The following is a 25,417-nucleotide window of genomic DNA, read 5'->3' as shown; positions in this document are numbered from 1 at the left end:
TGGTAAGCCGGGAAAAGTCCCTGCTGGGGGGCTACCCCCAGAACGTGCTACCGCCAGTAGACCTGTGAGCTCACCCCTCCCCCATCTTTGCAGTATGCACTCCACTTGCCTTCCCCACTCCCAGAAGCTGCTCCAAGAACACAGCCTTGAGATAGCGATGTGGTGTCGAGCCCCTACACATGGTATGTGTGACTGGACCCCATTAAGGCCTCTGTACACATTTTTAAGATTCTATCCTTGTTTAAGTAGGCTCTACACCCAATGTGGGGCTCAAACTCACAACCCTGAGATCAAGAGTCACACACTCTACTGACTGAGCCATCTGGGTGCCCCTAAACTTTTAAGACTCTAGCGGGCAAATGCAAAGATCCACTTGTCTTGTGACCGCCCAAGACAAGCCTTGTAAGTTCCCTTGCTTAGAAACCTGCCACCTACCCATCTGCAGTGGCCTGTCTCTTCCATGATTCCCTGCCCTCTAAGTATGGAGGTTGGTTGCAGGTTACAACTGGGAAGCTCCCGAGGGGCTTGGGAACAAACAGCCGCCCAACAGATGTGCACATCAAATCCCTGGAATTTGTGAACACGACCTTATTTAGGAAAAGCATCTTGCAGATGTGATTAAGTGAAGGATCTGGAGATGAGATCATCCTGGGTTACCCGGACGGGCCCATCACAGGGTCCCTATAGGAGCGAGGCAGAGGGGCGCCAACGGGCGGAGAAGCCGTGTAGACAGCAGGGAGGCGCAGTCACAAGCCAGGGGACGCAGGCAGCCCTACAGCTGAAGCAGCAAGGAGGGACCCTCCCTGGAGCCCGTGGAGGGATCACAGGCCTGCCCAACACCATACCAGGATCTGACTTCTGGCTTCCAGAACTCGGGAGAATCCATTTTTATTTTAAGCCACCAAATGTGTGTTAATTTGTTACAAAAACACAGGGAATTACCCACTCTGGGTGTCTTGTCACACCAGACAGCGGGATACCCACCAGAGACTATTGTCATGTCAGGAGGACCTAGGAGCCATCTGGAAGCTCCACCCCAACCCTGGCCGAGTGGAGTCCGAGCACTAGCGAGGGTGGTCACCCAAGCACGAATATGCTGAAATCTACACCTTTTTTTTTTTTTTAAGATTTTATTTATTTGTTTGTTTATTTATTTGAGAGCGAGAGAGAGGGAAACAGCATGAGAGGGGTTAGGGTCAGAGGGAGAAGCAGGCTCCCTGCTGAGCCGGGAGCCCGATGTGGGACTCGATCCCAGGACTCTGGGATCATGACCTGAGCCAAGGGCAGTCGCTTAACCAACTGAGCCACCCAGGTGCCCAAAATCTACACATTCTTAACACAAAACAGACAAATGGATCACCTTTGCATGGTGCTAGGAGCTAACTCTTGCAAACTCTAAGTTAAGAGGAAGACTGGAGCCTTCACTTGCCTTTCCTACAGGAACTAACCAAACAGCATTTCTCCATACTGCCTGGTTCTCTCAGATGAATGAGGGTGGCGGCCCAGGGGCCGGAACGTCACTGCTCTGCCTTCTCACATTCTAATCTGAACTAGGTGACTCCCAACGCACAGCTTGTGCTGACCGGATCAAGAATATGCCACACCGGGTGCCTGGGTGGCTCAGTTGGTTAAGTGACTGCCTTCGGCTCTCATGATCCTGGAGTCCCGGGATCGAGTCCTGCATCAGGCTCCCTGCTCAGCAGGGAGTCTGCTTCTCCCTCTGACCTTCCTCCTTCTCATGCTCTCTCTCTACCATTCTCTCTCTCTCAATAAATAAAAATCTTAAAAAAAAAAAAAAAAACAGAATATGCCACACCCTCTAAAGCACTCTTGCCCCTGACAAGCCAAATCTGAATCTGATTAAGCCTCTATATGCATTTACCAATTAGCAGGAAATACCCAAGAAATGTTAACACCACAGGGATGCAATTAGCAAAACATCAACAGAAAGGGGCGCCTGGGTGGCTCAGTCGGTTAAGCGACTGCCTTTGGCTCAGGTCATGATCCTGGAGTCCCGGAATTGAGTCCCGCATCGGACTCCCTGCTCAGCGGGGAGTCTGCTTCTCCCTCTGACCTTCCTCCCTCTCATGCTCTCTCTCTACCATTCTCTCTCTCAATAAATAAATAAAAATCTTTAAAAAAATAAAATAAAATCTAAAAAAAACCCCATCAACAGAAGGAAACTCCCTGAGACAAATGATCCCTTTCTTCCGAGAAATAAGCTGCTAGAAGGTAGGGAGGAAGCCAGCGCTAAACCGTAGCATTGAGGGACATGTACTGGGCGGGGGCGGGGGGGGGACTCATACGAAGGAGGTTATTGGCCAACCTAAGATGTGGGCGCACCTCGGGGCACGGGGAGGGCCCTGTGCCTTCCCTTCATGCCTTAGGTTTGCTGCACTTAACCCATGCATTTGTTATATGAGGAGGTTTTCTGTAATCTGTTTTTCTAGCTATCGAATGTTTTGCTTCATCTTGTTTTTAGGGACACGGAGCCCAGAGCACTTGGTGACTGTTTTGAGAACGTGAGGACGGACAGGGCGACCCCAGGTTCTGACGCCAGAGCTGGAATAGTGAGCAACAGGTTTATGGTGGCAGGCGTGACGGGACACACGTGTCTAAGGGGCCACGTCCTGCCTCCCAGCGCAGAGTGCCCTGTTGCCACGACAGGCCCCCATCTCAGTGATGCTCAGGCTCACAGGCTGCTTCAATGTCTTTATTAGCACTGAGCAGAGTGGTCAGGGCAGGGAGCGTTGACTTCGGTGTGCATGTGGAGTCCCAGGACAGCGGCCGTCCCCTCGAGCACGTGGCCAGGCTGGTCACCAGCTCAGCACACCAGGGCAGTACTTGTCGATGAGGCCCTGGTAGTAGGGCCGCAGTGCGTCCACATCTGGCAGTTCGGGACTCTTGGTGTAGAGGTCAAATTTGCTGCAGCAGGGGAGGGACCGTGCCCTGTGAGGAAGCCTGGCCCCTTCAGTCCCCTGGTCCGTCCCCCCGCCAGCCCCCCACAGGGATGGCCATACTTAAACTCCTGCACCCAGGGAAGCATGGCCAGGTCCTGCTCACTGCACAGCTGCCGGTAGTCGCCACCCGTGTGCCAAGGGTAGAAGGAGTGGAAGCGGACCATGTAGAAGGCCTGAGGGCAGAGGGAAGCCACGCCCAGCACGCTCCAGGGGGGCGGGGCAGGGCGATAGGGGCAGGGCGACAGGCGGGGCTTGCCGGGGTGGGGCGGGGCTCTTGGCTTGGGCCCTCCCCTCTACCTACCTCTGGGGGAAGAGAGAATTTGTTGAACTTCATCATCTGGTACATGTACTCTGTGGGAGATACGGTGTCACCCCCGGGGTCCCAGAGCCGTGGCCCTCACCGCGGTCCCCATCGTCCCCACGGCCCGCCTAACTAGCCTCACCGTCATGGCCCCAGGACATGAGCACGTTCTCCAGGCCGCAGTGAGGCTGGTACATGCCGAGCTCCGTGCTGCAGGGAAAGATAGAGGGTGAGGGGCGTGGGGGCAACGTGCGGAGGAGGGCCGGCAGCGGGGGAGCAGTACCTGTATCGAGGATCCTGGAGGTCCGGGTTGTCCTGGAAGGTGGAGTCACAGAAAACCACAGAGGCCTGGGGACGGCAGCCAACTGGGAAGGTGTCTCCAACGACCGCCCACTGCAGACACGCAGCCACGGTGGGTGTGACTGGCCTGCCCACACGGCAGGCTTCCAGAACCCTGAGCCCAGGCTGTCCCAGCCTCACCGTGCTGCACCCCTCCACCCCCGCCCTTACCTGGGGCTCCCCTGTCAGAACCAGGACCTTCCCCAGGTCATGCAGCAGCCCCGCGAGATGGAACCAGTCTGGAAGGGAGAGGGGCAGAGCAGGCTAGTGCCTGGGGGTGGCAAGACCAGGGCAGAGGAGGAGGCGGGGGCTTGGGGCTCAGGGGTGAGGCCAGGAAAGGGCCAAGACCCATCTGCTCTCCCACTGCAGCCCACCACGGGAGGGAGGTGCACCCTTGTCAGGGTGGGCTTTCCGGATGCCCTCAGCGGTCTGGAAGGCATGGAAGGAATTGGGGAAGTCCACATCTGGGTCCGACTCGTCCACCAGCCTGTCCAGCATGTCCACAGCTTCCAAGACGGTCATTTTCTTGTAGGAGAAGCCCCCAAACTGGGTGTGCTAGGCCAAGACGGGGAGGTCAGCATGGCCATGGGGTTGGCTGGGTCAGGGCCCAGTCCCTCTCCATCCACCCATTCAGCCTGGGGAGGTGGGGACCGGCAGCAGAGGAAGCTGCCAAGTACCTTTTTCCTGACGAAGTCCACGGTCTGCTGCGTGTGCATAAGCTTGTACGTGGCAAAGACACGGTCCAGGAGTGGGCCAGACTGCAAGCCAGAGGGTTAGCCAGGAGGCTCAATCCCCGCCCTTCACACCTATGGGGCCCACTGCTCCAGTCTCCCAAGCTTGGGCCCAAAGGTATGAATGGGGGCGTTCAAGGGCAGACCTGGAGCTGTGCAAAGGGGCAGGTGCTGCCCTCTCCAGAGAAAGATGGGGCTGGGGGGGGGTTGGGGCGGGGCCAGGGTGGGGCCCTTACCGTGTAGTTGCGGAAGCTGCCCTTGTCTTTGGCCACCTCTGGGTCCACATCAGGCCGGTAGACCAGGGAAGGGTCTGGGCCCTGGTTGGGTGGGTGATTAAACCCATTTCACCATGATGCCAGCTCCATGAGGAAGCGAGGACATCCCCATGGGGACACCAGAGCCTAAGAGGTGGATCAGCATCGAGTCTGGCGATCAGCAGGCACAGCCCCTCCCAGGCACACCCGCCATCAGAGGCAACCTCGCTCTGGGTGTCCTTCTCTGCAAAGTGGATGTCAGCCAGATGCCTGCTTCCAGGGTGATGCAGGGGTGCACGGGATGCTGTGTGGGGGCGCACAGCACCAGCACCCAGCATCTCCTTCTCAGGACCTGGGTCTGCAGGGAGCCCACGGGTGGGGCTGCTGACCCTTGCCCCAGCTAAACCTAAACCGCAGGAGGAAGACAGGAAGGAGGGAGCCCTTTGACCGGGACCAGCAGACTGGCGGGAACCAGCTGGGAGAGGGTGGGGGGCTGCCACTCCTTCCCATGAGGGACAACTAGCCCCCGGGTGAGCAGTCTGTGGGGCCACATCTACGCTGGGTCTGGAGTACTCACCACAGCCACCTTCATCTTCATCTTGAGGGAGTAAAGTTGGCAGGTGGGGGAGAGTCCCACGGGCTGTGTGCCCCTATATATGCCCACAGGTTACATAAGAGACCGGACACCACCCAGCCCCTTGGCCTTGGCCCTCGGTAATGAGTGACCATCCACCGTCCTCCTGGCCTCAGAAGTTAATGTGTCAGCACGGGAGCAGTTCCCAGCACCCCGACCCAGGCCCCAGCCCCCTGTCCCTGACTTCAGCCTCCCTGGGCGACTGACCTGATTAGGACCCGGAGGCCGAGGCCGGAGGGAGTGTGCTGCCAGCCTCCTGCACTTCCCCCAAGGGTTTTAAACACCTCCCTGCCCACAGTAGGCCCCTCCCAACAGGTCGTGCAGACCCCAGACCCCACCCATCAACCTCAGGCCCTTGGGATTCTGGGAAGGGCAGGGGCTTATAGGAAAAGTTATTCTGACACTTGCTAAATGGGAGTGAAAGACTTTATTCACCACTATTGCAATAGGGGAGAGAGAATCCGGCAAAAGCAAAGACTGCCAGGGACTGACTGCCAGTGAGCAGAGCAGGGTCAGGGGATGGAAAATTGCTAAGGGCTGATATCAAGGGGGGGGGCGGATTCTTGCTAAACCGGCTTACAGGATTCTTGCTAAAAGGCCAGCCAGGTGATCAGATCTCAAGGGCGGGGGCGGGGGTGGGGATTCTTGCTAATACTGTTAGCAAGGTGAGGTGAGGCCTAGTGGAGCCGCCCGGCTGGTTTGGTCAAGGGTGGGCTCTTTGTCTGGCATTTGAGGTGAGAGGCTCCATCCGGAGTCAGGGCAGAGATGAATTCAGCCAGCACTTACTGCATGGACCCGGGCTAGGCACCAAAGATGCAGCAGGGGCCTGACTGGTACATATGCCTTCCTGGGAGCTGACATTCCCCAAGGAGGAGGCAGACACACAGCAAAACAAGTCATTGTTGCCTATCGGAAAGGCCGGTGCTCTTGAGAAAGACAGTGGGGGGGGTCTGAGTATGGTCAGGTCAGGGAAGTCTGGAGGTGGGCTGAGGGCAGTGGGTGACACTCAGGGTGTCAGTCTCCACCTGGTGGTGTGCGGGCCAGAGCACCTACTCAGCTTCACTGAGGCAAGAAGGCTGTGGGGTTGGGGGCCTGCTCCTGCCTGTGCTGAGAATAAACTTGGGGGAGTGCTGGGGCCCCCCACTTAAAATGGCAAAGTTCGGGGGGCGCCTGGGTGACTCAGTTGGTGAAGCGTCTGCCTTCGGCTCAGATCGTGATCCCGGGGTCCTGGGATCGAGTCCCGGGTCGGGCTCCCTGCTCCGTGGGGAGTCTGCTTCTCCCTCTGCCGCTCCCCCTGCTCGTGCTCTGTCTCTCTCTCTGTAGCTGTGTGTCTCAAAGGAATAAATAAAATCTTTTAAAAAATAAAAGAGGGGCGCCTGGGTGGCTCAGTTGGTGAAGCGTCTGCCTTCGGCTCAGGTCATGATCCCAGGGTCCTGGGATCGAGCCCCGCATCGGGCTCCCTGCTCGGCAGGAAGCCTGCTTCTCCCTTTCCCACTCCCTCTGCTTGTGTTCCCTCTCTCGCTGTCTCTCTGTCAAATAAATAAATAAAATCTTAAAAAATAAAATAAAATAAAATAGTGAAGTGCAACCTGCCTTCAGGACTCTCCCAGTGCTTGACACATGCTGTGTCATTTGCTTATTTTACCTTTGAGCTTCTGCCTCCTCCCACTAGGATGTCAGGTGGGGGGTAATCGCTAATGTTTCTCAAATGCTCAACAAACAATGCTGAAGGGATGGAGGGGGCTCCAGGGAGGTGACTGGAGCCGTCACCCAAAAGCAGGTGGTGGCTTGGACAGAAAAAGGAGAAAATGACCAGCCCACAGCATTTGTCTGAGGAAGATGCGGCTGGTGGGCGCTCTGGGGGAGCTCGGGTGCTGCCACTGAAAGTCCAAGTGGGGCATCAGGTAGGTGGCCCCGGCGTGGCCTGGAGCTCAGGGGCCGGGTAGACGCCACATGTCACGGCACAGGGATGCCTTGAGGTCAGCCGTCCAACCTGCTTTGAGGAAAATCTACCCTGCACTTTGGAATGGCCCAGCAAGGGTACGGGGCATGGGATCCTGGGGGTCTGGCAGCTCTGACCAATGAGGACGGGACAGTGTGGGGGGTGTCCCCAGCAGAAAGAACATCCTGTGCGGAAGCCCGGACCACACACAGGCCCAGGACTGGAGCCTGGGGGGGTCTCGGCCACGTGGCCCTCCTGACTGTCCAGCTTTGACCTCCTAGACCCCTCGTCTCCCTCTCTCCCCAGTCCCCCTCGCCAGGCCCTCACTGCCCGCTCTCCCTGCCTGCCCTGCTGACACCCTTCGGTGGCTCTGAGGGCCGGCCCACCGGCCTCGCCTGCCCTCAATCACTCACTCACGCTGGTTCCAGCCCCTCTTAGGTGCTTTGGCGGGGGGTGGTCCCCAGCCACACCCACTCCTCCTGTGGCCTTGGGGCCTTGGCACTCTCAGCTCCTTCCCCCTGCGACCCTTGCAATCCTCAGACCTACGCTTCCTCCAGGCAGCCTTTCCTGCCTGCCTTGCTCTGCTTCCCACACAACACGGACCACCCTCACTGCAGGGCAGGAACCTGCCGGAACTGTCCTCACAGGGCCTAATGGAGGGAAGATGCCTTACCTGGCCAGGTGATTCCCAAGCCAGAAGAGCAAGTACAAGGGTAGGAGCCCAGATGGGCGTTTCCAGGAGCCTCCCACCCTTCGGAGGCCCAGGGTCTCTGAGGGGCAGGCCTGCCAGCAACCCAGAGCACCCCTGACCTCTGTGGCTGTGGTTTCTGCTTCTAGAGGTGGGAGAACAATAGCGCTCTCCTCACAGGGTGACCGACATGTGTTGACAGATTAAGTGCTGTTACGAGTGTTTGCCGAGTACTAGAAACCACCTTTCTCTTGGGGCGCCTGGGGGACTCTGATGGTTAAGCATCTGCCTGCTGCTCAGGTCATGATCTCAGGGTCCTGGGATCGAGCCCCATGTCGGCTCCCTGCTCAGTGGGAAGCCTGCTTCTCCCTCTCCCTCTCCCTCTGTATTCTCTCTCTCAAATAAATAAATTAAAAATCTAGAAAGAAAGAAAAAGAAGCCACCTTTCTGAACACTGGGTCATGCCCATATGACGTGGGGGCGTCAGTGATGAGGGACTAGCAAAGGCTCAGGGATCACAACACGCAAAGGCCCGACCTGGGGTGATATACACCAAAACAGGCCAGAGATCCCGTTCTAACCTTTAAAGGGCAATCTACCTCCCCAAATTCTCCACACACCTGCTCCAGCCTCCTGCTGTCCCCTTGCCTGCCCCCAGTGCGTCCCCAAGCTGGGCAGGGTGGGGTCAGGGAGACTCTGTTGCCTGCAGCGCCCCCTACCCTTGTCTGGCCCTCCCACCCCACCCGAGGTGGTGACGGTTCTGACCTCATTGACCTATTTGGGCTGGGAGATCTTGCCCCCACCCAGCCCCACCCTGCCCTGAGGGATGGGAAGGGGCGCTCTGCTCTGGGCTGTCCTGCCCCCAAATGCCCCAGTGTGCCTCCAGAACCTCTACGCCCTCTCCCAGTCTCCCCAGCTACCTGGCTAGAGATCCAGGGAGGGGTCTCCATTTTCACCTAGGCTCCAGAGAACACAGCTCCCAGCAGGCCTGTCCTCCCTTTACCCTGGCCCTGGGGACGGGGACCACAGTGGGGCCCTCCTGCCTGCTTCCCTCCCAGTCTCAAGGGCACAGGGAGTGGAAAGGCTAGGGACCTGGGACAGGCAAAGTGTGCATGCCCAAAGCCAGGGTTGAATCTGATGCTGTCAGGACTGGGGGGGTGGGGGATGGGGGGGACGGGGTCATGCTGGGCCAACTGGTGCTTGCCCAGCATGGCCCTGGGTATTCAGGACCCTGGCTTCTGCTCCACATCCTTGGGCAGACCCTGCCCCTCTGAAACCCTTTTCAGGGGTACAGACTCTGCCTGCAGATCTCCTTGGGTCTATACATGTGCATGGGGTTTCCGCGTCCAAAGCTATTTAAGGTTGCTTGCTACAGAATCTGGTGGGGGTGGGGTGGGCTGGGAGTTGCCTCCAGGGCCTGCACACTGGTTACTGAGGTGTGCAGGAGGTCCAGGGGGCTGGGTGGGGACTGGGGGCCCAGATGCAGCTCTGGGATTGAGGCGCAGCATCCCGGCTGGGCCAGGCATGGGTATGGCCAGCTCCGTGTCAACCATAGCTGTGGGGGCTGCTGGGGTCCATGGGGGCTGAGTCCCGTGGGCCAGCTGACCCAACCAGCTGCCAGAGGCGGTGGCTGAGGTTCTGCACCTGGCAGGTGCCCAGCACACAGCCCACCCGCAGGAGCTGGGCTCGGGACCTGCGGGGACCCAAGTGCCGGTGGAGGCCATCCCGGAGAGGCCGACCCGTAGCGGGGGCTCGGCTGGCACTCCTCTGTGGCTGGAGGGCCTGGTGTAGCTTCCAGACCACACGCCGAGGTGTAGGGTGTTGAGGCTTCAGGCCACTGGAAAGGGTCCTGGCTGGGGGCTCCCTGCAGAGGGGAATGGAGGAAGTAAACCTGTTGGCCCAATCTTTCAGGGACCCCCCCCAAACCCACCCACTTTCCCCTCCACACAGGCTTGGGGTCATTGGCAGGGGAAGCCCAGGATCCCTTTGGAGCTCTGGGCTTGGGTCCTGGCTCTCAGCCACCTCAGCAGCCCAGGTCACATGTCCATTCACCTGTGCCTCCCTGGGCAAAGGGCAGTGCTGGCCTCTGTGGGTCACTATGTTCATGACCTGTGTGCCCCCCCTTCCCAGCCCTCCCCTTGGGGTGGGGTGGGGGGCGGTGGGCACTCTCGGGGATCCCTCCAGCCTCCCCTCTCCTAGCCAACCTCTCCTTGAGGGGGTTGCTCTACCAATGGGGGAGGGGAGGGCCCTAGGAGAGAGGCAAACAAAGAGGGCCTCTTGCCCTGCTCAGGATTTGCTGAAGGCATATTTTCTGGCCCTTGATTTAGGAGGTAAGCCCTGGCAGCAGGTGGGGGGTTTCCCCAATGCTGGAGGAATGGGAGGAGGGGGGCACGGGGAGCGGAATGGAGGGCGCCCTCCCCAGGCATTCTGGTTTCCTTCCCTGCGGGCCACGGTTTGGGCTGGTGTGAACCCCACTCACCTGGGTGGGGCAGGCTGCTGGCTCCGGCCCAGGCTGCGGGACAGCGTGCCTGGGAGCAGCAGGTAGAGCAGGCTGATGCAACCGAAGGTGACCGTCAGGAGCCGGGCCATGGCGGGCGGGGCTAGAGGGAGTGTGAGCCAGGCAGGTGTGGGGGACCGACGGCCCTCACCTCCAGCCACCCCTTTCCCCGGCCTGTTGGGAAGCCTTGGTGATCAAGGGCAGAGGCGTGGGGACAGGCAAGCTCGTACCTATGTCTGTCGGCGAGTAGGTGTCAGGCGAAAGGCGGGCCGGTAGGTCTGCTGTTGGCTGGGCAGGGAGCACCTGGTGGGTGGGGAAACTCCTCAGTCAGTCTGTGGTCTGTGGTTGGTCAGGGTCCTGCTTGGGACCTGGCCTCAGCACCTCCAGAACTAAATAGTCTTTCCAGGAGGAGGCGGAGCCGGATGCTCCAGCTGGGCGGGGAGCCCGGCCCTCCCGCTCCCTACTCCTGCCCAGCCCGCTGGGTAGCACAGAGGGTGCAGAGAAGGGGGGTAGCCTGACAGGAGCCCCATCCCGCTGCAAAGTGCTCCAACTGGCCAGGGACCCTAGCGGCTACCAGCCTCATCTCTGGCGCCTTCTGGTGGAGAGCGCTGTCCTGGAGCCTGGGAATCTTCCAGGCTGAAGGAGTGGGTGTTGGGGGTGCAGTCAGCTAGGCCGGGTCCCACCCCTAGATGTCTGCCCTGATGAGCGGCCTGGGGCCCTGGCTAGAATCACTGCGGGGGAAGAGCAGCCAGCTAGTCAGTTCCTCACAGAGGTGATTTGGAGACCCTTCCTCCAGACCCCCTCACAGCTGTGTTCTGAAAAATCTCCACCCTCTTTTCCCCTTTTAATGAAGTATTAAATGGTTTTTGTAAGAAATTTAAACAAGTAGAAAGTGAGACCCCTGCATTGCCACCCACTGTGGATTCTTCTGGGTGGTCACCGCCTGACTTTTCTCTCACGCACACTAGTGTATTTCACGAGGGGCAGGTGGTGGTGTGTCTGTGTTACACGGGCATATGTAAGTAAAGACGTATGTAGAGAGAGAGAGACCGCCATTCTTTCTTGTGCTTGGCCCTCCTCCAATGTGTAGGTGTTCTGTAACTTCTTAATTGATCTTTTGTTAATGAGCAATTAGGCCATGTCTGGTCTTTCCAAGAGCAAGAACCCTTCTGTTGTGAGCTCAGAGAAGTGTCTGGATGGGATATTTTCCTAGAAGTAGAAATTCTGGTTGAAGGTGAAGCTGTGTGTTGACAAATAGTACCAGCTGTTCTCCACAAAGCCGTCCACTCTCAACCGATAATGGGCTTGGCTTTAGCCATTCTTGGGTCTTTGTCTATCTGAGAAGGGACAATTACCCCATCCCCCCCCCATGTTTCTTTGATCATCTGAGCATCTCTGTGTCCACTCACATCTCCTCCTGTCTTAGCTGCTCCAGTCCTGTTCCCTCTGTCAAGTCATCACGGATGACCTGGTCACTCTGTTCCTCCTGCTGCACACATCATGGGAGCTCAATAAACATTTGCTGGGTGAATAAATCAACAAGTGTGGAACGCATGACATATTAAAGAGCTTGGTTTACATCCTGAAGAAGGTAGGGAAGCATCAGCAGCTATTCCGGTTTCTATTTGTTTATTTATTTTTACCACCTGGGGGAGGAGAAAGAGTGAAGCCATCACATTTATATTAGAAAAGTGCCCGAGGGCGAGCAGATGGGTCTGCAGACGGGTCTGAGAGAAACTGAGCGACACTGGGGGTCGAGGAGGGTCGGCCCTTCTGTTTGCTGATGCAGGGAGCCCCTAGTGAGAGAGGGTAGGGTTTGGCTGCCTGGGGTCATCCTGGCAGACGTGTCTGGCTGCCCTCTAGCCTTGTGGGCCTGGGGCTGAAGGGAGGGCCAACCTGGAACACAGATCTGGGAGTTTCACAGATGGCAAGGCTCTGGGAGGCGAGAGGTGTGGTGAGCTCTGCCCCCAGACAGTGCAGACAGAGGACAGAAGCCGCACGCCAGCTCTGGAGGGACAACCAGGGAAGGGGTGGGCAGAGGACCCCCAGGGAGCCTGCCCCTCCCCCAGTCTGTCCGCCACAGTCACCAGTGCCACTTTCTAAAACTCAAAGGTGATCGTACTACTTATCTCTCCAATAAAGAAGAAACTAAATCAAAATTCCTTGCCTCTGCAAGATTTTTTTAATCTGGGAAAGTGAAGGTAGACCTCAGTGCAGTTCATAGGCCTGTGGGTCACTGCATTCTTTCAGAATACTTGCTGCCACCATGGGCCTGTGGTCCTGTCTCCCCCCACCAAACCCACAGATGCATGGGGTATCTTCTGGCCCCCAAGTCTCAGCCTGGCTGCTTATTTTGCCCCTGTCCCTGATGACTGGATGAGAGGCCCCTTCTGTGGCCCCACAGCCCCCTGGATAGCACATCTTGCAGTCCTTACTGTCTGTAATGGTGTGTGTGTCCTCCAAGGGGAGATCCAGGGCTACCTTCGGTTATGCTCAGTTGCAGGAGCTGCTGGCCTATGGAATTTCGCAAGAAGCCCAGAGGTTTCCCTGGCAAGTGGGGACTGGGCCACAGGAGGAAGGTGGTGCTGGTGATGTTGGAAGAATGCTTTAGAGAAGAAATTCGTGTGGGGCAAGAAAAGCGAGGGTGGAGGCTGGCTGGGCAAAGAGCTTGAAGAGAGGTTTTGCTTGAATGTTCCAAGGTGGGGAGATTGAGTTTAATCCTCATGGCCAGCATCTGTAGAGAGGGCATGAGTGAGGATGGGGGGCATTGATAGGGAACAGCGAGCGGTGGGGAGGAGGGTGGGAGGGGCAGAGCCTCAGTGGTAACTGTGGAAGGAGGAGTTGTGGTGTGAGGGGGCAGACTTGGGGTTTGCTAATGCGAAACAAGGCCTCCCCTCTGATGGCTTTGTTTTCTCTATGAAGGAGGGGCAGTGGGGTCAGAGACTCCCCGGACATCAGCAGGCTGGGAAGTGGGGGGAATGCCCACGGTGTCATCGTGGCCACTCTGCACTATGGGGTGGTACAGGACTGTGCGTGGCTGGGGTTTGCCAGATGAGGACAGTGAAAACAAAGTCAGAGAGGCCGGGGGCTGACAAGGACATGGGCAGGATGAGAGGTGATGGGAGCCACAGGGGCGGGGGTAAAAGGCAGGAAGGAGGAAGCCAGGGAGATTCACTCCCTGCAAGAGGGCTGAACCTGCTGGAGAGAGGAGGTGACAGGGCAGGCCTGGTGCCCCGGAGGAGGTGACATGGACAGTGCAGTGGTCAGAAGACTTGATGGTGAGAAACTCAGTGGGGATATCAAGGTCTAGAGGGGACACCAAACCTACCCTCGACCCTAAGGCACCTCTGAAAGGGCTGCAAGGAATGGGCTCCTCAGGGCATGAGGGTCGGGGTGTGGGCTGCAGGGTCTCCACAGTCTCTGAGGGACAGCCAGCCCTGGACTCAGGCGCCAGGCCAGAGGATTTGCCAGGGACCCTGCCTGCCCAGGCACAGCTCGACAGTGTGGTAATGTGGTGGTGAGGACCTTTTTGGGTATAAGTGACAGAAACCAACTCAAGCCACCTGGGGCCAAAAGGAGGGCTTCTCAGCCCATGGGCCCAATACCCAACAGAAGCAGAGGTGTGGCTGAGCCTGAGCCCCAGGACCGGGAGCAGAGGGAAGCGAGCGCCTGGTGGGATCTCTGGGTTCAGTTTCATTCATTCTCCGGCTGGCTCCTGCAAGGGAGGGGCACATGGACGTGGGCAGTCTGTTCCTTTCTAGCTCTTGTGCAGCCACGCATCTAAAAGCAAGCCCAATCCTGCCAGCCCCCTCCCAGCTGACCAGTGAGTGGCCCGAGGCTCCCTCCACCTCTCCAGCTCCTCTCCCAGCACGTCCTGCCCTAGACTCCCGTGTCCCCCTCGCCCATCCCTGTGCCCCGGCGGGGAGGCCCGGCCGGTCCTCGCCCCTGAGGGTGGTGCAGCCAACTCCCAGGCACCGCACCCGGCCTCCAGGTGCTCTCGCCTTAGGACGCTGCTCTTCACAGCGGGACCGGCAGCGCACCTTGTTAAAGGACACCCCACCCAAGGGGGGCCCGAGCCCTCCTCGGGCCGTGAACCCCAAGGGCAAGTCCTGAGTTCTCGCCCGCAATCCCCAGATTGGCAGCCCACGAGGGGACGGCCCCGGGCTCGTCCTGTGCCCCAGGCTTGGGAGATCTGGTGGCAGGCCCGGGCCCTTCTGCCTTCCTCCAAACTGGCAGCGCCAGCGTACAGCGGGATCCCCGGGAGCTCCCAGGAGCGAGGCCCGGCCGGTCTCCACCCAGGCGTCGGAGCCCGGAACTCCAGGCCACCTCCGACCCCGGCCGCGCCTGTCGCTGACCCGCGCGAGCCGCCGTCGCTGTCAGCGCCCGGGGGGCGGGGCCGGGAGGGGACCCGCCCCCGGGAACCGAGCCCGCGCCGACTGGCCCAATAGGAGCGTGTAACTCCGGGCCCCGCCCATGATGGGGGCGGAGCGGGGCCGCGCAGGCGCACGGCGCGGCCGGGCGGGCCGGCTGGCTGGGAAGATGGCGGCGGGAGCCCTGGCTGCCGCCGCGGAGCGGGCCCGGGGTGTCCGGGGAGCACGGGCCAGGGCCGGGGCCGGGCCATGAGCGCGCCGCCCTCGCGTCCCCGAGCCGCGGAGCCCGCCCGCGCACCTCGCCATGGCGCGGCTCGCGGACTACTTCGTGCTGGTGGCGTTCGGGCCGCACCCGCGCGGTGAGTGCCGGGCCCGCGGCCGAGGGCCGAGGGCTGAGGGCGGAGGGCCGGAGCCCGGAGACCGGGAAGGGTCAGCCGGGGCGGCAGGACAGGCGCTCCGGGGCAGTCGCGGGGACATGTGAGGCGGGCGGGCCGCGGCCGCCGGGCCAGCACGAGGGTCGTCCGGGGCACCTGCCGGGCTGGGGTCGGGGGTCGGGGAGGGGCGGCCTCTCTGAGGACAGCAGGGCCGTCCGACACGGCGAGCCGAACCTGCCCACCACACTCAGGACACAACCGGGTCAGGCAGAGCTTTGGCGTGGGCCTGGGAGGTGGGAGGGCCCCGAGAAGGCTCGGCCTCCCGGCTCCCACTTGGGTGGGATGGGCCCTCTCTGCCTTGGCCGACTGCCGGGTGGCTCTGCCTCAAGGGGCACGGATACTTCGCTTGCAAGCCCCTCCTTTGCCCCCCCCCCCCAGTGCCTCTGGTCTGGAGCCTCCGCCCTGCCCGTGTGAGATGTCTCAGGTCCAGGTGGGATGCAGAAAGGGGTGGGATTTAAGGACCACTTCAGGAGGAAATGTGAGGTGGAGAGAGAGAAGAGCATTCCTGGCAGAGGGCCTGCGGTCCTCATGCCTGCAAGCCAAGCCCTGGGTGGGGGATCATTGTGGTGACTGGTGCCGATGTCCAGGAGGTCCATGTCTAGGGGCAGCGCCTGTGTCTGAGAGCCCTTCAGCCCAGGGGTAGCAGAAAACAGAGCCTGACAATGACATCAGCAACAGTCATGGAGACAGTGGGTTGGGGAGTGCTCTCCATGTGCCAGGCCCTGCACAGCCCTTTGTGTGATCTCGTTTCTTCCTCCCAGCAGCCCACCAAGGTTTCCTTGCCCTCTCCCTCATACATAGAGTGGAGTCGGGCAGAGAGGTTGATTGCCTGGTCTGAGCCCCCACAGAGGCTAACCCACCACCAAGCTGTGGGCTCAAATCCCAACTGCAGCGGGGGCAGTACATGTCCTTGGGGGATGCCTCTGTGGTCAGGCTGGGGCTTAACCTTGAGACTGAAGGTGGGGTTGAGCCCCCAATCTGTGCTGCTGCTTGTCAGCCCAGTTGCCACTGTCATCACCTGGAACCCAGACTTTCTCTCCTCCTTGCCTTTCTTGCTGAGACTCTACCTGCTGGACCCTGCACACTCCAGACCCTCCTCAGTGCCCTCGTAGCTCTCGCTCCTCTTCTCTGTCCAAGGGTCCATCCCCTGACACCCTCAGTGATGAGCGTGTCTTCCTCCAGAGAGGGAGGTTTTGCAGCAAGAACCAGTCATCTTTGTGTCCCAGTCTGCAGGTGGCAGGCTCACTGTCAGTGTTGTACGGGCCCACAGAGGGAGAACTGTCTGTTCCAAGGTGCACGTGGTGGGGGGGGGGCAGTGAGGAGGCCATACCACCTGGAACAGAGGGAGGCATGGGATCCAGGGGAACAAGGTTGGTTGAGGGGCTGCCCTAGCATGAGGGGCCCTGGGCTGGAGCTGCATGAACAGAGTGGGCTTGGAGGCTGACAATGCTGAGGGTGGTGTGGGAAGGGTCTGGGGAGGCAGAGACCACAGGCAGAGGCCAGGTGGTAGCAAGAGGGGTGGTGAGTTGAGGGTGAATTAGGGAGGTGGGAGGTGGTATGAGTGGGCTCCATGGCAAGCTGGCTGTGACACTCAGGGGGTGGGCACCCCTGGCATTTGTGGCCTCTGATAAAGACGGGAGAGAAGGCTGGAGTCCATAATCCCTGCTTACCCTGAGTGTCCACTGCAGTAGGGGTGCGGGCCATGGAGCCCCTCACCACTGCCTTCCAGGGCTGGAGCTGGTCAGTTGCTGGCTGGCCACCCAGCTTCAGGGCCTCTGTTGGCAGGACTCATCCATCCCTGTGAGAAATAAGCCCACAGTCTAGGACCCTGGCCATAGTGCTGAGATCAGAGCCCAGTGGAGGGGGGAAGCCTGAAGCAGAGGAGCACTACATGGGGGAGTCAGTGGTACCTGCTTTTGGCACTTGATAGCTCTTGACCTTGGGCTGGTCTTTCAGCTCTCTGCTCCTCAGCTTTTTCATCTGGAGTTGGAATGAGTCACACAGACCTCCCAGGCTGCCATGAGCATGAGGTGGACACAAATGTGAAGCTGTTCACAGGGGAGGCTCCAGGAAGTAATGGATGTCTTATTAATGATGAGCAGCAGGTGTGTGGATACCCATAGGCACTGACACAGGGGGCAGTTCTGCTGGAGGTGGAGGACCTCGTGTGCCGGCGGGCCTAGGACGTCAGGACAGGGCTGCAGGGTCTCCTGGGCTCGGGGGAGGGGGGAGGGGAGGGGAATATCTTGTCCTTGGCCTGGATCTGGACATCCTGTCTGGGGCTGGTGGATGCAGGGTCTGGGTACAGGAGCCCTGCCTGAGGGAGCATCTGGTTTTATGGTTACCGTCTGGCAGACCTCTCCAGGCAGGAGCATGGGGAGGGGGCTGAATGGGACCCCGACTTTGAGAGTGCAGACCCCTCCCCTGGTGAGTGGGAGGAGCTCCTTCACTCAGGACATGGGTTTAGCACCTTCTGCACCCCGGGCCCAGCTCTGGGGATGCTGTGGGGGCCAGTCAGATCACACCTGCCTGGCTTCTGGGCTGGGAGGGCCCTGCCAGTGGTCAGCTGATTGAACACAGCATGGCCAGTGCCAGGGTGTGTCTTTGGAAGCAGGAGACACACTTGACCTGACCAGGCAGCTGGGTGCATGCCCACCAGGGAGGAGGACCCCTCCTGGTGCACCCCGTTCCCAATGCCCAGCCCCACCCCTAGCATTTGAGAAGAAGACCTGTCCCATGGCCTGGCCTTTCTCAGATCCGACTGTGCTGAGCGGGCCACATTCCTGGGCCCCGTCTCCTCTCCCCACCCATGTTCCTGCCCTCCGGAGCAGGTTGGGGCTGTTTGGAGCGGCCTCAGCTGGCTTCCAGCCCCCACCCTGGGAGCCGGTCTGGTCTGCCTGGGGGAAGGTTGGGGGGACCACTGGAGAGGTGGCAGTCCCTCTGCACACATCCTGTTGCTGTGGCTGGCTGGGACACCCTGGGTGTTGAGGTTGGGTGGGTGGAGCAGCAGGAAGGTCCCGTCCTTCCTTCACTCTCTTCCTATGGCTGAGCCTGTCCCAGGGCATCTGCGCTGGGGTGTGTGGAGGAACGGGAGGGGCAGGCAGAGGAGGCTGCCATCCTCCCTTGCCTCTGCTCACAGTGCATGCTGGCCTGGGCTGGCCCTCCAGGCGTCGGAGCCTGGCACTGGTGACGGCCACTGCCAGCAGATGACAGAACGCGTGCTCTGTGTTCTCTCGCCCTGTGTTCAGGCCTGCAGCCCACACAGGGCTGGCTGTGGGGACATGGTTGCAAGAGGAAGTGCTTGTCCGCCTATGTGTCTCAGGGGACTTTGGTGCCCTTCCTCCTGAGACCTCCCAAAGAGTCCCACCCTGGGACACATGATGGTGCTGGTTAGATTAGTTCTACCACTGTGGGGTGACAGGGTGCCCTTCCTCCTCCGAGGTGGGGGAGGCTCTGGTGGGGTAGGGAGCTGAGCTGCTGCAGGTCGCCTCCATGGCCACAAGAGCTCAAGTGGGTGGGGGACACTGGGAGACATGGCAGAGCCCTCACCTCCCCCAGGATGCAGGCCAGCAGCCAGGTTGCAGCCTGGCCCCTGCTAGCACAGAGCTGAGGTGTGGGCCAGGTTTCAGAGGGGGTTGCAAAAAAAGATGAGGAGTCCGGGCCTCCCTGTGGTGTGCCCTTCCAGGGAGGGCTTGCCTGTCCTGGAGCACCCTGGGGCTCCAAAAGCTGCCCTGCACTTCTGATTAAGGAACCTGTTCGCTTGTGGGGTGTGAGTGGGCCTGGGTGTGGGAGGATGGTTGTGTCGCTGGCTGTATGCATTCGGCAAGCCCTAATTAGGTTGCGGTCTGTGCCAGGCACAGGTGCGGCGATGGATACAGAGACATAGTTTCTTGCTTATGGAGCAAGACATAGTTGCTCATAAGCAAGACATAGTTCTTGCTTATGGAGCTCCCATCTGGCCCAGCCAGCCAACAGGTGCACCAGGAATCACAGAGGAGTATAGTGGAGGGAGGGAGGGCCTGGGGGTCCTGCTGCCCCAGGCTCAGGCAGGGTGCAGAGAGCTGCCTGGAGGAGGGGGCAGTCTTTGGGCTGAGACCTAAAGGCCAAGTTTGGGACCATCATGGCCCAGAGAAGGAGCTGGGGGTTGTGGGGGGGGGATGCCTACTGGCAAAGCCGTGGGGGCAGTTGAAAGAAAGCCTCCAGTTGGTTCTTCAGAGGGCGGAACCCTGCAAGTGGGAGTTGATGTTTCACAGGCTAAGTGGAGTGGGGAGGGTGGGTCGTGGACAATGGCCAGTTACGTTGTCTGCTTCCCTGTGCGGAGAGGTTGCTGAGAGCAGCCCTCCGAAGGCTGTCTGGCCTTGGGAGGGAGCCTGTGGGGCAGAGGCTGCTGTCCCCGTCTGCATACACCCCCTTCTTCCTTCCTCCGCCCGCTGCCTCGTGGCAAGAACTGGGTGAGCCCTGGGTGCCAGCCAGGCCCAGGCCCAGATGGTGGTTTGGGGCTGCGCACAAATCAGCCCTTGGGGGAGTGGGTGGGGAGGGAAGCCATGGTTCAGGGTGAGCTGGCCTGGGCCTGTTGAGGGTGGCCCTGGGGAGTGGGCCTGGGGGGACCCAAGGGGCTTTGTCTTAGTGGACCATGTGCGTGTCTGCACGCTCACGTGTAGGTAGGTACGGTACCAACAGACACTTGTTCCTGTTCCCTGTCTCATCTGGTCTGTCTTTTCAGAGTCTCAGTGGTGGGAGGGGGAGGGGAACAGGAAACTGAGGTTTTGTGAGTCAGAGTCATGGCCCCTCCTCGCCCCACCGGCAGCAACCTGCCCGCCGCTGCCGACCTCCTTGGCATTGCCTCCATTATCCTGGAGGGTGGGTGGTCTCCTGAGATTGTAGCTCAGCTCCTTTGCTGTCGAGTGGCTGGGGTCTCCTCACCAGTGCCCAGGCCCCTGGCTCTGTCCGAGGCTCCTGTGCACATTTAGGATGGACCAGGCTAGCTGGACGGGGTGGGGGAGCTGTATCCAGCAGGTCCTCAGAGGCTGTGCCCCTTGGCTTTCTGGGCCTTGGGGCAGGCCCTTAGAGAGGCTTCATGCCCAATGCTTACTCCTTACCTATTCGTTCCTACTCTTCTACTGGTGTGGGCAGTGGTGTTGAAGCTGGTTCGAGCATAGGGTGGGGACATCTGTGCCCGGGGACCTGCCTGTCATGTGTGGGAGGTGAAGGTAGGGAGGTTTCTGTCTTAGCTGCTTTACCCTGCTGCCATGCTGGGTGGGAGCTGGAGGTAGAACAGAGACCTGTGTCCGTTCTCTGCTGGTCTTGTGAGGTGAGTGGTCCCCTAACAGGGCCCTCATCATGCCTCCTATTTTGGCTCTGGAGTGGGTGAGCAAGACGCAAGGGCCCCTGCCTCCACCCATGTGGACCGGAGCTGGGAATAGTGCCCTAGGCATAGAGTGGGGGAAGCAACCCTGGGCCTCCTGCCCCCATCCCTCCTCCCTGGCTCAGGGGACCTAGGGCTGCGCTCAGCGCCCCCAGTCTGTGTGGCTGTGCACAGTGCTGTGCGCAGGCAGAGGACAGGCCTTCAGTGCCCCTGAATGTGGCTGGATCCCCAGCGCTCGGGAGGGTGCTCCTTCATTGGGTGTCCTGAGACCCGGTCTCTGTCCTTCCTGACAGCTACCACCTCTCTGGGCCCTGTGCTGGGCCTGTCTCTGAGGCAGTGGTACAGGCAGCAGTTTGGGCCTGGGTTGTTCTCTCCCCTGGCACAGATAACAGGTGTGAGACCTCTGCCCCTTGAGTGGGCTCAGAGCTGGCAGGTGAGGTGAACCAGGGAGTGGGGTGCCCCCGTCCTCATGGTGCTCCCTGCCTGGTGGAGGCTAAGTGCCGAAGCTGGTGGTTGGCTGTGGAACAGTCCAGAGCTGCTCTCCCCTTGATGGAGGGCTGGCTTGCTGGTGTGCAACAGGCTGGAGGTGGGTTCTGCCTAGGGGTGTTGGCATGTTGGGGAGGGGCATGGGAGTGGCACCAAGCTGGGGCTTCCATGCTTTTGGTGCCTGGCCTAGCCAGAGGCTTTCAGGACTCCCTGTCCCATACCAGGGCTCTCTGTGCCCTCTGGTGTCCCTGGGGTCCGTGGCTGCCTAGTGGCCACCCCTCATGAGACTATTTTTAGGGAAATGATAGGTCTGGGAGCTGAGGCTGGTCTGATGCTACACAAAGGCCAGGCTGGGTAGGAGGTTTCCATCTGAGACCCTTGAGGCTCCTGCCTGGGTGGGGCGTGTGGGTGGTGGGAGATGCCCTGACTATGTGCTTCTGTTCTCAGGGAGTGGGGAAGGCCAGGGCCATATCCTGCAACGCTTCCCAGAGAAGGACTGGGAGGACAACCCGTTCCCCCAGGGCATCGAGCTGGTGAGTGGGGGGGTGCTGAGGTGGGGGTGGGGGCAGGCTGGCACTGGTTTCCCCAGGACTGTGAGGAGCCTCTGCAGTGCCCAGCCCCCGATGGGCATAAGAAGATAGCTGAACTGCTGCAGAGGGTGGGGGTCATGGGCTTGGCTGGCAGGGTACTTGGTGCCCACAGCACGTCATGTTGTCTGTCCCTTGTGATGGTGGATACCATGTCCTGCATCACAGAGTTCTCTGGCCACAGTGAGACCAGAAGCTGTGACTTCCTTTTGTGGGGGAAGGTTGAGGTCTAGGAGGTGAAATGCACTGAGGGTCGCAGAGTGAGGTGCTGCCCTGCTACGCTGGAACCTGGTGTCCATGGATGCAGACTTCTGAGGGCAGGGAGACAGAGGGAGCTAACTGCTGACCCCTCACCCCCCTTCCCTGCAGTTTTGCCAGCCCAGCGGGTGGCAGCTGTGTCCTGAGAGGAACCCACCAACCTTCTTTGTTGCCGTCCTCACCGACATCAACTCTGAGCGGCACTACTGCGCCTGCTTGACCTTCTGGGAGCCAGCAGAGCCCACACAGGTCATCTTGGGGGCTCTGGGGTACAGCCTGCATGGGGTTCTGGCTACGGCCGACTCCCTCTGCCTCTGTCCATGGGTGTGTCTCCCTGTCTGTGGCAAGTCCTGGTGCCTCAGCCCCACGGAGGCCCGAGTTCCCAGAGGGCTGCTCCCATCTGAGTCACCTGTGTCCTCCCCCTGGGCCTGTGGGACATGCCTGAGAGCGAGGCAGACGGGGCTTCTGTCCACAGGAAGTGGTGTGCGCCGAGGACGCCCCTGAGCGGGAGGAGGAGGCGGACGAGGGTGGCCCAGCGCAACTGTCACCTGCGACCCCTGGCCCACCTGGCCAGCTGTTCGCACCAAAGACACTGGTGCTGGTATCTCGACTGGACCATGCAGAGGTGTTCAGGGTGAGGCGGGCAGCCAGGGTTCAAGGCAGGATATGGGGTGCCCCTGCCAGTGGCGCCACCATTCCCCAGTCTGTGGTCCTTGCAGAACAGCCTGGGCCTCATTTACACCATCCATGTGGAGGGCCTGAACGTGGGCCTGGAGAATGTGATCGGAAACCTGCTCACGTGCATCATCCCCCTGGCTGGGGGCTCACAGGTGGGTCCTGGGGGCAGCTGCTGTCCGCCCACAGCCACGGCCCTCCTGGTGTCCCAGACCATGAGGGTGTGGCCTGTGGGTGCTCTGCGTCCAGCTGGGCTCAGCATGGCCCAGACCTTGGACACTCTCCTGCGTCTTGGTGCTGCCATCACCTGTGTTCCCTTCTTGGCCCTGCCTGCTCACCTGTGTGTCCCATGTCTTGCCTGGCTCCCTACCTGGCACCCTTCAGTTTGTGTGCCTGGCTCTGGATGTTGGTGTCAGTGTGTCTGTCTGCTCTCTGGTCAGTGCCCCTGCGTGTAGGTGCGTCTAACTGTGTTTCTCTGCCTGTCCTGTGCAGCTGGACTCTGTTGAGGATGGAGTGGTACGGATTCTTTGTTTCTTCCGCCCCACCCAGGCCCCACCTTGCCCCAGGTCAGAGGCCCTGAGTTTTCTTGGCAGCAGTGCTCAGGCCGGCAGGCCGCCGTGGCCTTTCCCTCCTGTGGGAGACCTGTTGTGGCCGGTCTCGCCTCCGCTCCTGGAGCTCTGGGCAGACACGGGTCTGGTCGGGGCAGCTGAACACCGGCCCCTCTCTTTCCACAGAGAACCATCTCTTTGGGGGCCGGTGACCGGCAGGTCATCCAGACCCCACTCGCCGACTCGCTGCCCATCAGCCGCTGCAGTGTCGCCCTGCTGTTCCGCCAGTTGGGTGAGCCCGGCCGCCCCAGCTGCACATGCCGCCCTCTCCCCTCCTGGGGCCGGGTCACAGGTGGGGTTCCTGCTCAGCTGGCCCTCCAATCCTGTGCTTTTCCCTGCAGGCATCACCAACGTGCTGTCTTTGTTCTGCGCTGCGCTCACAGAGCACAAGGTGCTCTTCCTGTCCCGGAGCTACCAGCGGCTCTCAGACGCCTGCCGGGGCCTCCTGGCGTTGCTGTTTCCTCTCCGATACAGGTGCCCCTGCTGCCGCCCAGCCCCTCCTCCCACCCCGCCCTCGGCCCCCCGCACTGAGCCCTCGCCCGTTGCAGCTTCACCTACGTGCCCATCCTGCCGGCGCAGCTCTTGGAGGTCCTCAGCACCCCCACGCCCTTCATCATCGGTGTCAACGCGGCCTTCCAGGCAGAGACCCAAGAGCTGGTGAGGGCTGTGGCCTGTGCCTGCCTCCCTGCTCCGGGCCGTGCCGACTGGCCGGCGGCTCTCTGACCGCTTGCTCCCTTTGATCCATAGCTGGACGTGATCATTGCTGATCTCGACGGAGGGACGGTGACGGTCCCTGAGTGTGTGCACATTCCCCCCCTGCCGGAGCCGCTGCAGAGTCAAACGCATAGTGTGCTGAGCATGGTGAGGCGGGGCCAGGGGCTTCAGGGCAGCTGAGATGGGGTCACCTGGCAGCAAGGGGAGCCCCGGACCCTGGGTGTGCGGCCATCCCTGCTCCCCTCTGCTTCTGCAGGTCCTGGATCCAGAGCTGGAGTTAGCGGATCTTGCCTTCCCACCACCGTCAACGAACGCTTCCTCCCTGAAGATGCAGGTGGGGGTCACTGCGGTCCCAGCGCAGGGCCTGCGCCGACCCTGCACCCTCTCCTTAGGTCTGCTGCCACCAGTGGCCAGCAGGCGGCGCCAGTCACACTGTGCAGCCACCCCTCTGGGCCAGTTGCAGGGGCCGCGTGGGGGGTGAGTCTTTAAGGGGCCTGTGCAGGAGTGACTGTCAGCGCTGAGCCTCAGAGGAATTGCTGTGGCTTTGTGTGAAAGAAGGTTGGAGGTGCAGGACGGGGCAGAGGCGCCTGGGAGGCCTGGCAGGGCGTGGATAGGTGTGTGTGGGTGCGTCGGGGTGGAGCCTGGGGTAGGGGGAGGGCTGCCACGTGCAGGGGCTAGGGCAGGCCTGTGGCTTCGTCCTCACCTGCACTCACCTGTACCTCAGGACAAGGAGCTGCGTGCTGTCTTTCTGCGGCTCTTTGCTCAGCTCCTACAGGGTTATCGTTGGTGTCTGCACATGGTCCGCATCCATCCAGAGCCTGTCATCCGCTTTCATAAGGTGGGCTGCAGGTGGGGCTAAGGGTGGAAGCAGGCAGGAAGTCAGTGCTGAGGGGCTGACCCCCTTGTGTGCCCCCAGGCAGCCTTCCTGGGCCAGCGTGGGCTGGTGGAGGATGATTTCCTGATGAAGGTGCTGGAGGGCATGGCCTTTGCAGGCTTCGTGTCAGAGCGTGGGGTCCCTTACCGTGCTACGGACCTGTTCGATGAGGTGCGCCCCCACCCCAGTTGGGAGGAGCCCCTGCCACCACTCCCCGCCTCGCCCAGCCTGTCTGACCCTGCCTCCTCCCCCAGCTGGTGGCCCATGAGGTAGCACGGATGCGGGCAGATGAGAACCACCCCCAGCGCGTCCTGCGTCATGTCAAAGAACTGGCAGAGCAGCTTTACAAGAATGTACGGCGGGTGACACAAGGGGGTGGACCAGCCTGGCTCGGTCATCGTGCCACCTGGCATCAGGGAGCTTGCCCACACGTATATGTGCCCCACCCAGGAGAACCCATACCCCGCTGTGGCTATGCACAAGGTGCAGAGGCCGGGGGAGGCCAGTCACCTGCGGCGAGTGCCCCGCCCCTTCCCCCGGCTGGACGACGGCATGGTGCAGTGGATCGTGGACCAGGCCACAGCCAAGATGCAGGGCGCACCGCCGGCCGTGAAGGCTGAGAGGAGGACCACCGTGCCCTCGGGGCCCCCCATGAGTGCGTAATGGGGAGGGGGCCAGGGAGCTCGGCTCAGGGTGGGCA

At 60.6% G+C, this 25,417-nt stretch overlaps 3 protein-coding genes across 6 annotated transcripts in view; 1 reads left to right on the top strand and 2 right to left on the bottom strand.

Moving 5' to 3' along the window:
- Window positions 1–2,816: 2,816 nt before the first annotated feature.
- On the bottom strand, window positions 2,817–5,177 carry MIOX (myo-inositol oxygenase). Its single transcript, XM_028115723.2, has 10 exons — window positions 5,163–5,177; window positions 4,568–4,648; window positions 4,278–4,358; window positions 3,993–4,155; window positions 3,772–3,839; window positions 3,545–3,654; window positions 3,404–3,471; window positions 3,262–3,311; window positions 3,021–3,133; window positions 2,817–2,925 (listed from the first exon to the last, which is right to left on the bottom strand). The coding sequence occupies exons 1-10, from the start codon at window positions 5,175–5,177 to the stop codon at window positions 2,817–2,819; spliced, it is 858 nt and encodes a 285-aa protein (XP_027971524.2).
- A 4,217-nt stretch (window positions 5,178–9,394) lies between these two features.
- Window positions 9,395–10,474, bottom strand: ADM2 (adrenomedullin 2). Its single transcript, XM_028115356.2, has 2 exons — window positions 10,329–10,474; window positions 9,395–9,713 (listed from the first exon to the last, which is right to left on the bottom strand). Exons 1-2 carry the CDS (start codon window positions 10,436–10,438, stop codon window positions 9,395–9,397), a joined length of 429 nt encoding a protein of 142 aa, XP_027971157.2. The 5' UTR covers window positions 10,439–10,474.
- A 4,400-nt stretch (window positions 10,475–14,874) lies between these two features.
- The window catches only part of SBF1 (SET binding factor 1), a 28,385-nt gene continuing 17,842 nt past the window's right edge, over window positions 14,875–25,417 (top strand). For all 4 annotated transcript variants that reach the window (XM_028115488.2, XM_028115486.2, XM_028115487.2 and 1 more), the window contains exons 1-14: window positions 14,875–15,075; window positions 21,449–21,534; window positions 21,958–22,095; window positions 22,322–22,480; window positions 22,566–22,676; window positions 23,256–23,361; window positions 23,471–23,603; window positions 23,678–23,786; window positions 23,877–23,990; window positions 24,100–24,177; window positions 24,568–24,681; window positions 24,760–24,888; window positions 24,972–25,070; window positions 25,168–25,372. In XM_028115488.2, coding sequence (XP_027971289.1) covers window positions 15,021–15,075; window positions 21,449–21,534; window positions 21,958–22,095; window positions 22,322–22,480; window positions 22,566–22,676; window positions 23,256–23,361; window positions 23,471–23,603; window positions 23,678–23,786; window positions 23,877–23,990; window positions 24,100–24,177; window positions 24,568–24,681; window positions 24,760–24,888; window positions 24,972–25,070; window positions 25,168–25,372 — 1,636 coding nt within the window. In that variant the 5' untranslated portion in view covers window positions 14,875–15,020. The remainder of the gene's footprint in view (window positions 15,076–21,448; window positions 21,535–21,957; window positions 22,096–22,321; window positions 22,481–22,565; window positions 22,677–23,255; window positions 23,362–23,470; window positions 23,604–23,677; window positions 23,787–23,876; window positions 23,991–24,099; window positions 24,178–24,567; window positions 24,682–24,759; window positions 24,889–24,971; window positions 25,071–25,167; window positions 25,373–25,417) is intronic.

Source organism: Eumetopias jubatus, unplaced genomic scaffold (assembly GCF_037043125.1).
Source record: "Eumetopias jubatus isolate StellerSeaLion01/CBP00866 unplaced genomic scaffold, mEumJub1_p1.0 scaffold_8, whole genome shotgun sequence".
NCBI lineage: Eukaryota > Metazoa > Chordata > Mammalia > Carnivora > Otariidae > Eumetopias > Eumetopias jubatus.
The sequence above is the reverse complement of the archived record's forward strand: the minus strand, read 5'-3'. Positions and strand labels throughout refer to the sequence as shown.

Coding starts and splice junctions, on each gene's coding strand:
- ADM2 (XM_028115356.2), bottom strand. CDS start 10,438: ATGGCCCGGCTCCTGACGGTCACCTTCGGTTGCATCAGCCTGCTCTAC. Junction 9,714..10,328: donor CAGCAGCCTGCCCCACCCAG/GTGAGTGGGGTT, acceptor TCCCCTCTGCAG/GGAGCCCCCAGCCAGGACCC.
- MIOX (XM_028115723.2), bottom strand. Junction 3,134..3,261: donor AATTCTCTCTTCCCCCAGAG/GTAGGTAGAGGG, acceptor CTCTGCCCTCAG/GCCTTCTACATGGTCCGCTT. Junction 2,926..3,020: donor CCCTGGGTGCAGGAGTTTAA/GTATGGCCATCC, acceptor CCCCTGCTGCAG/CAAATTTGACCTCTACACCA.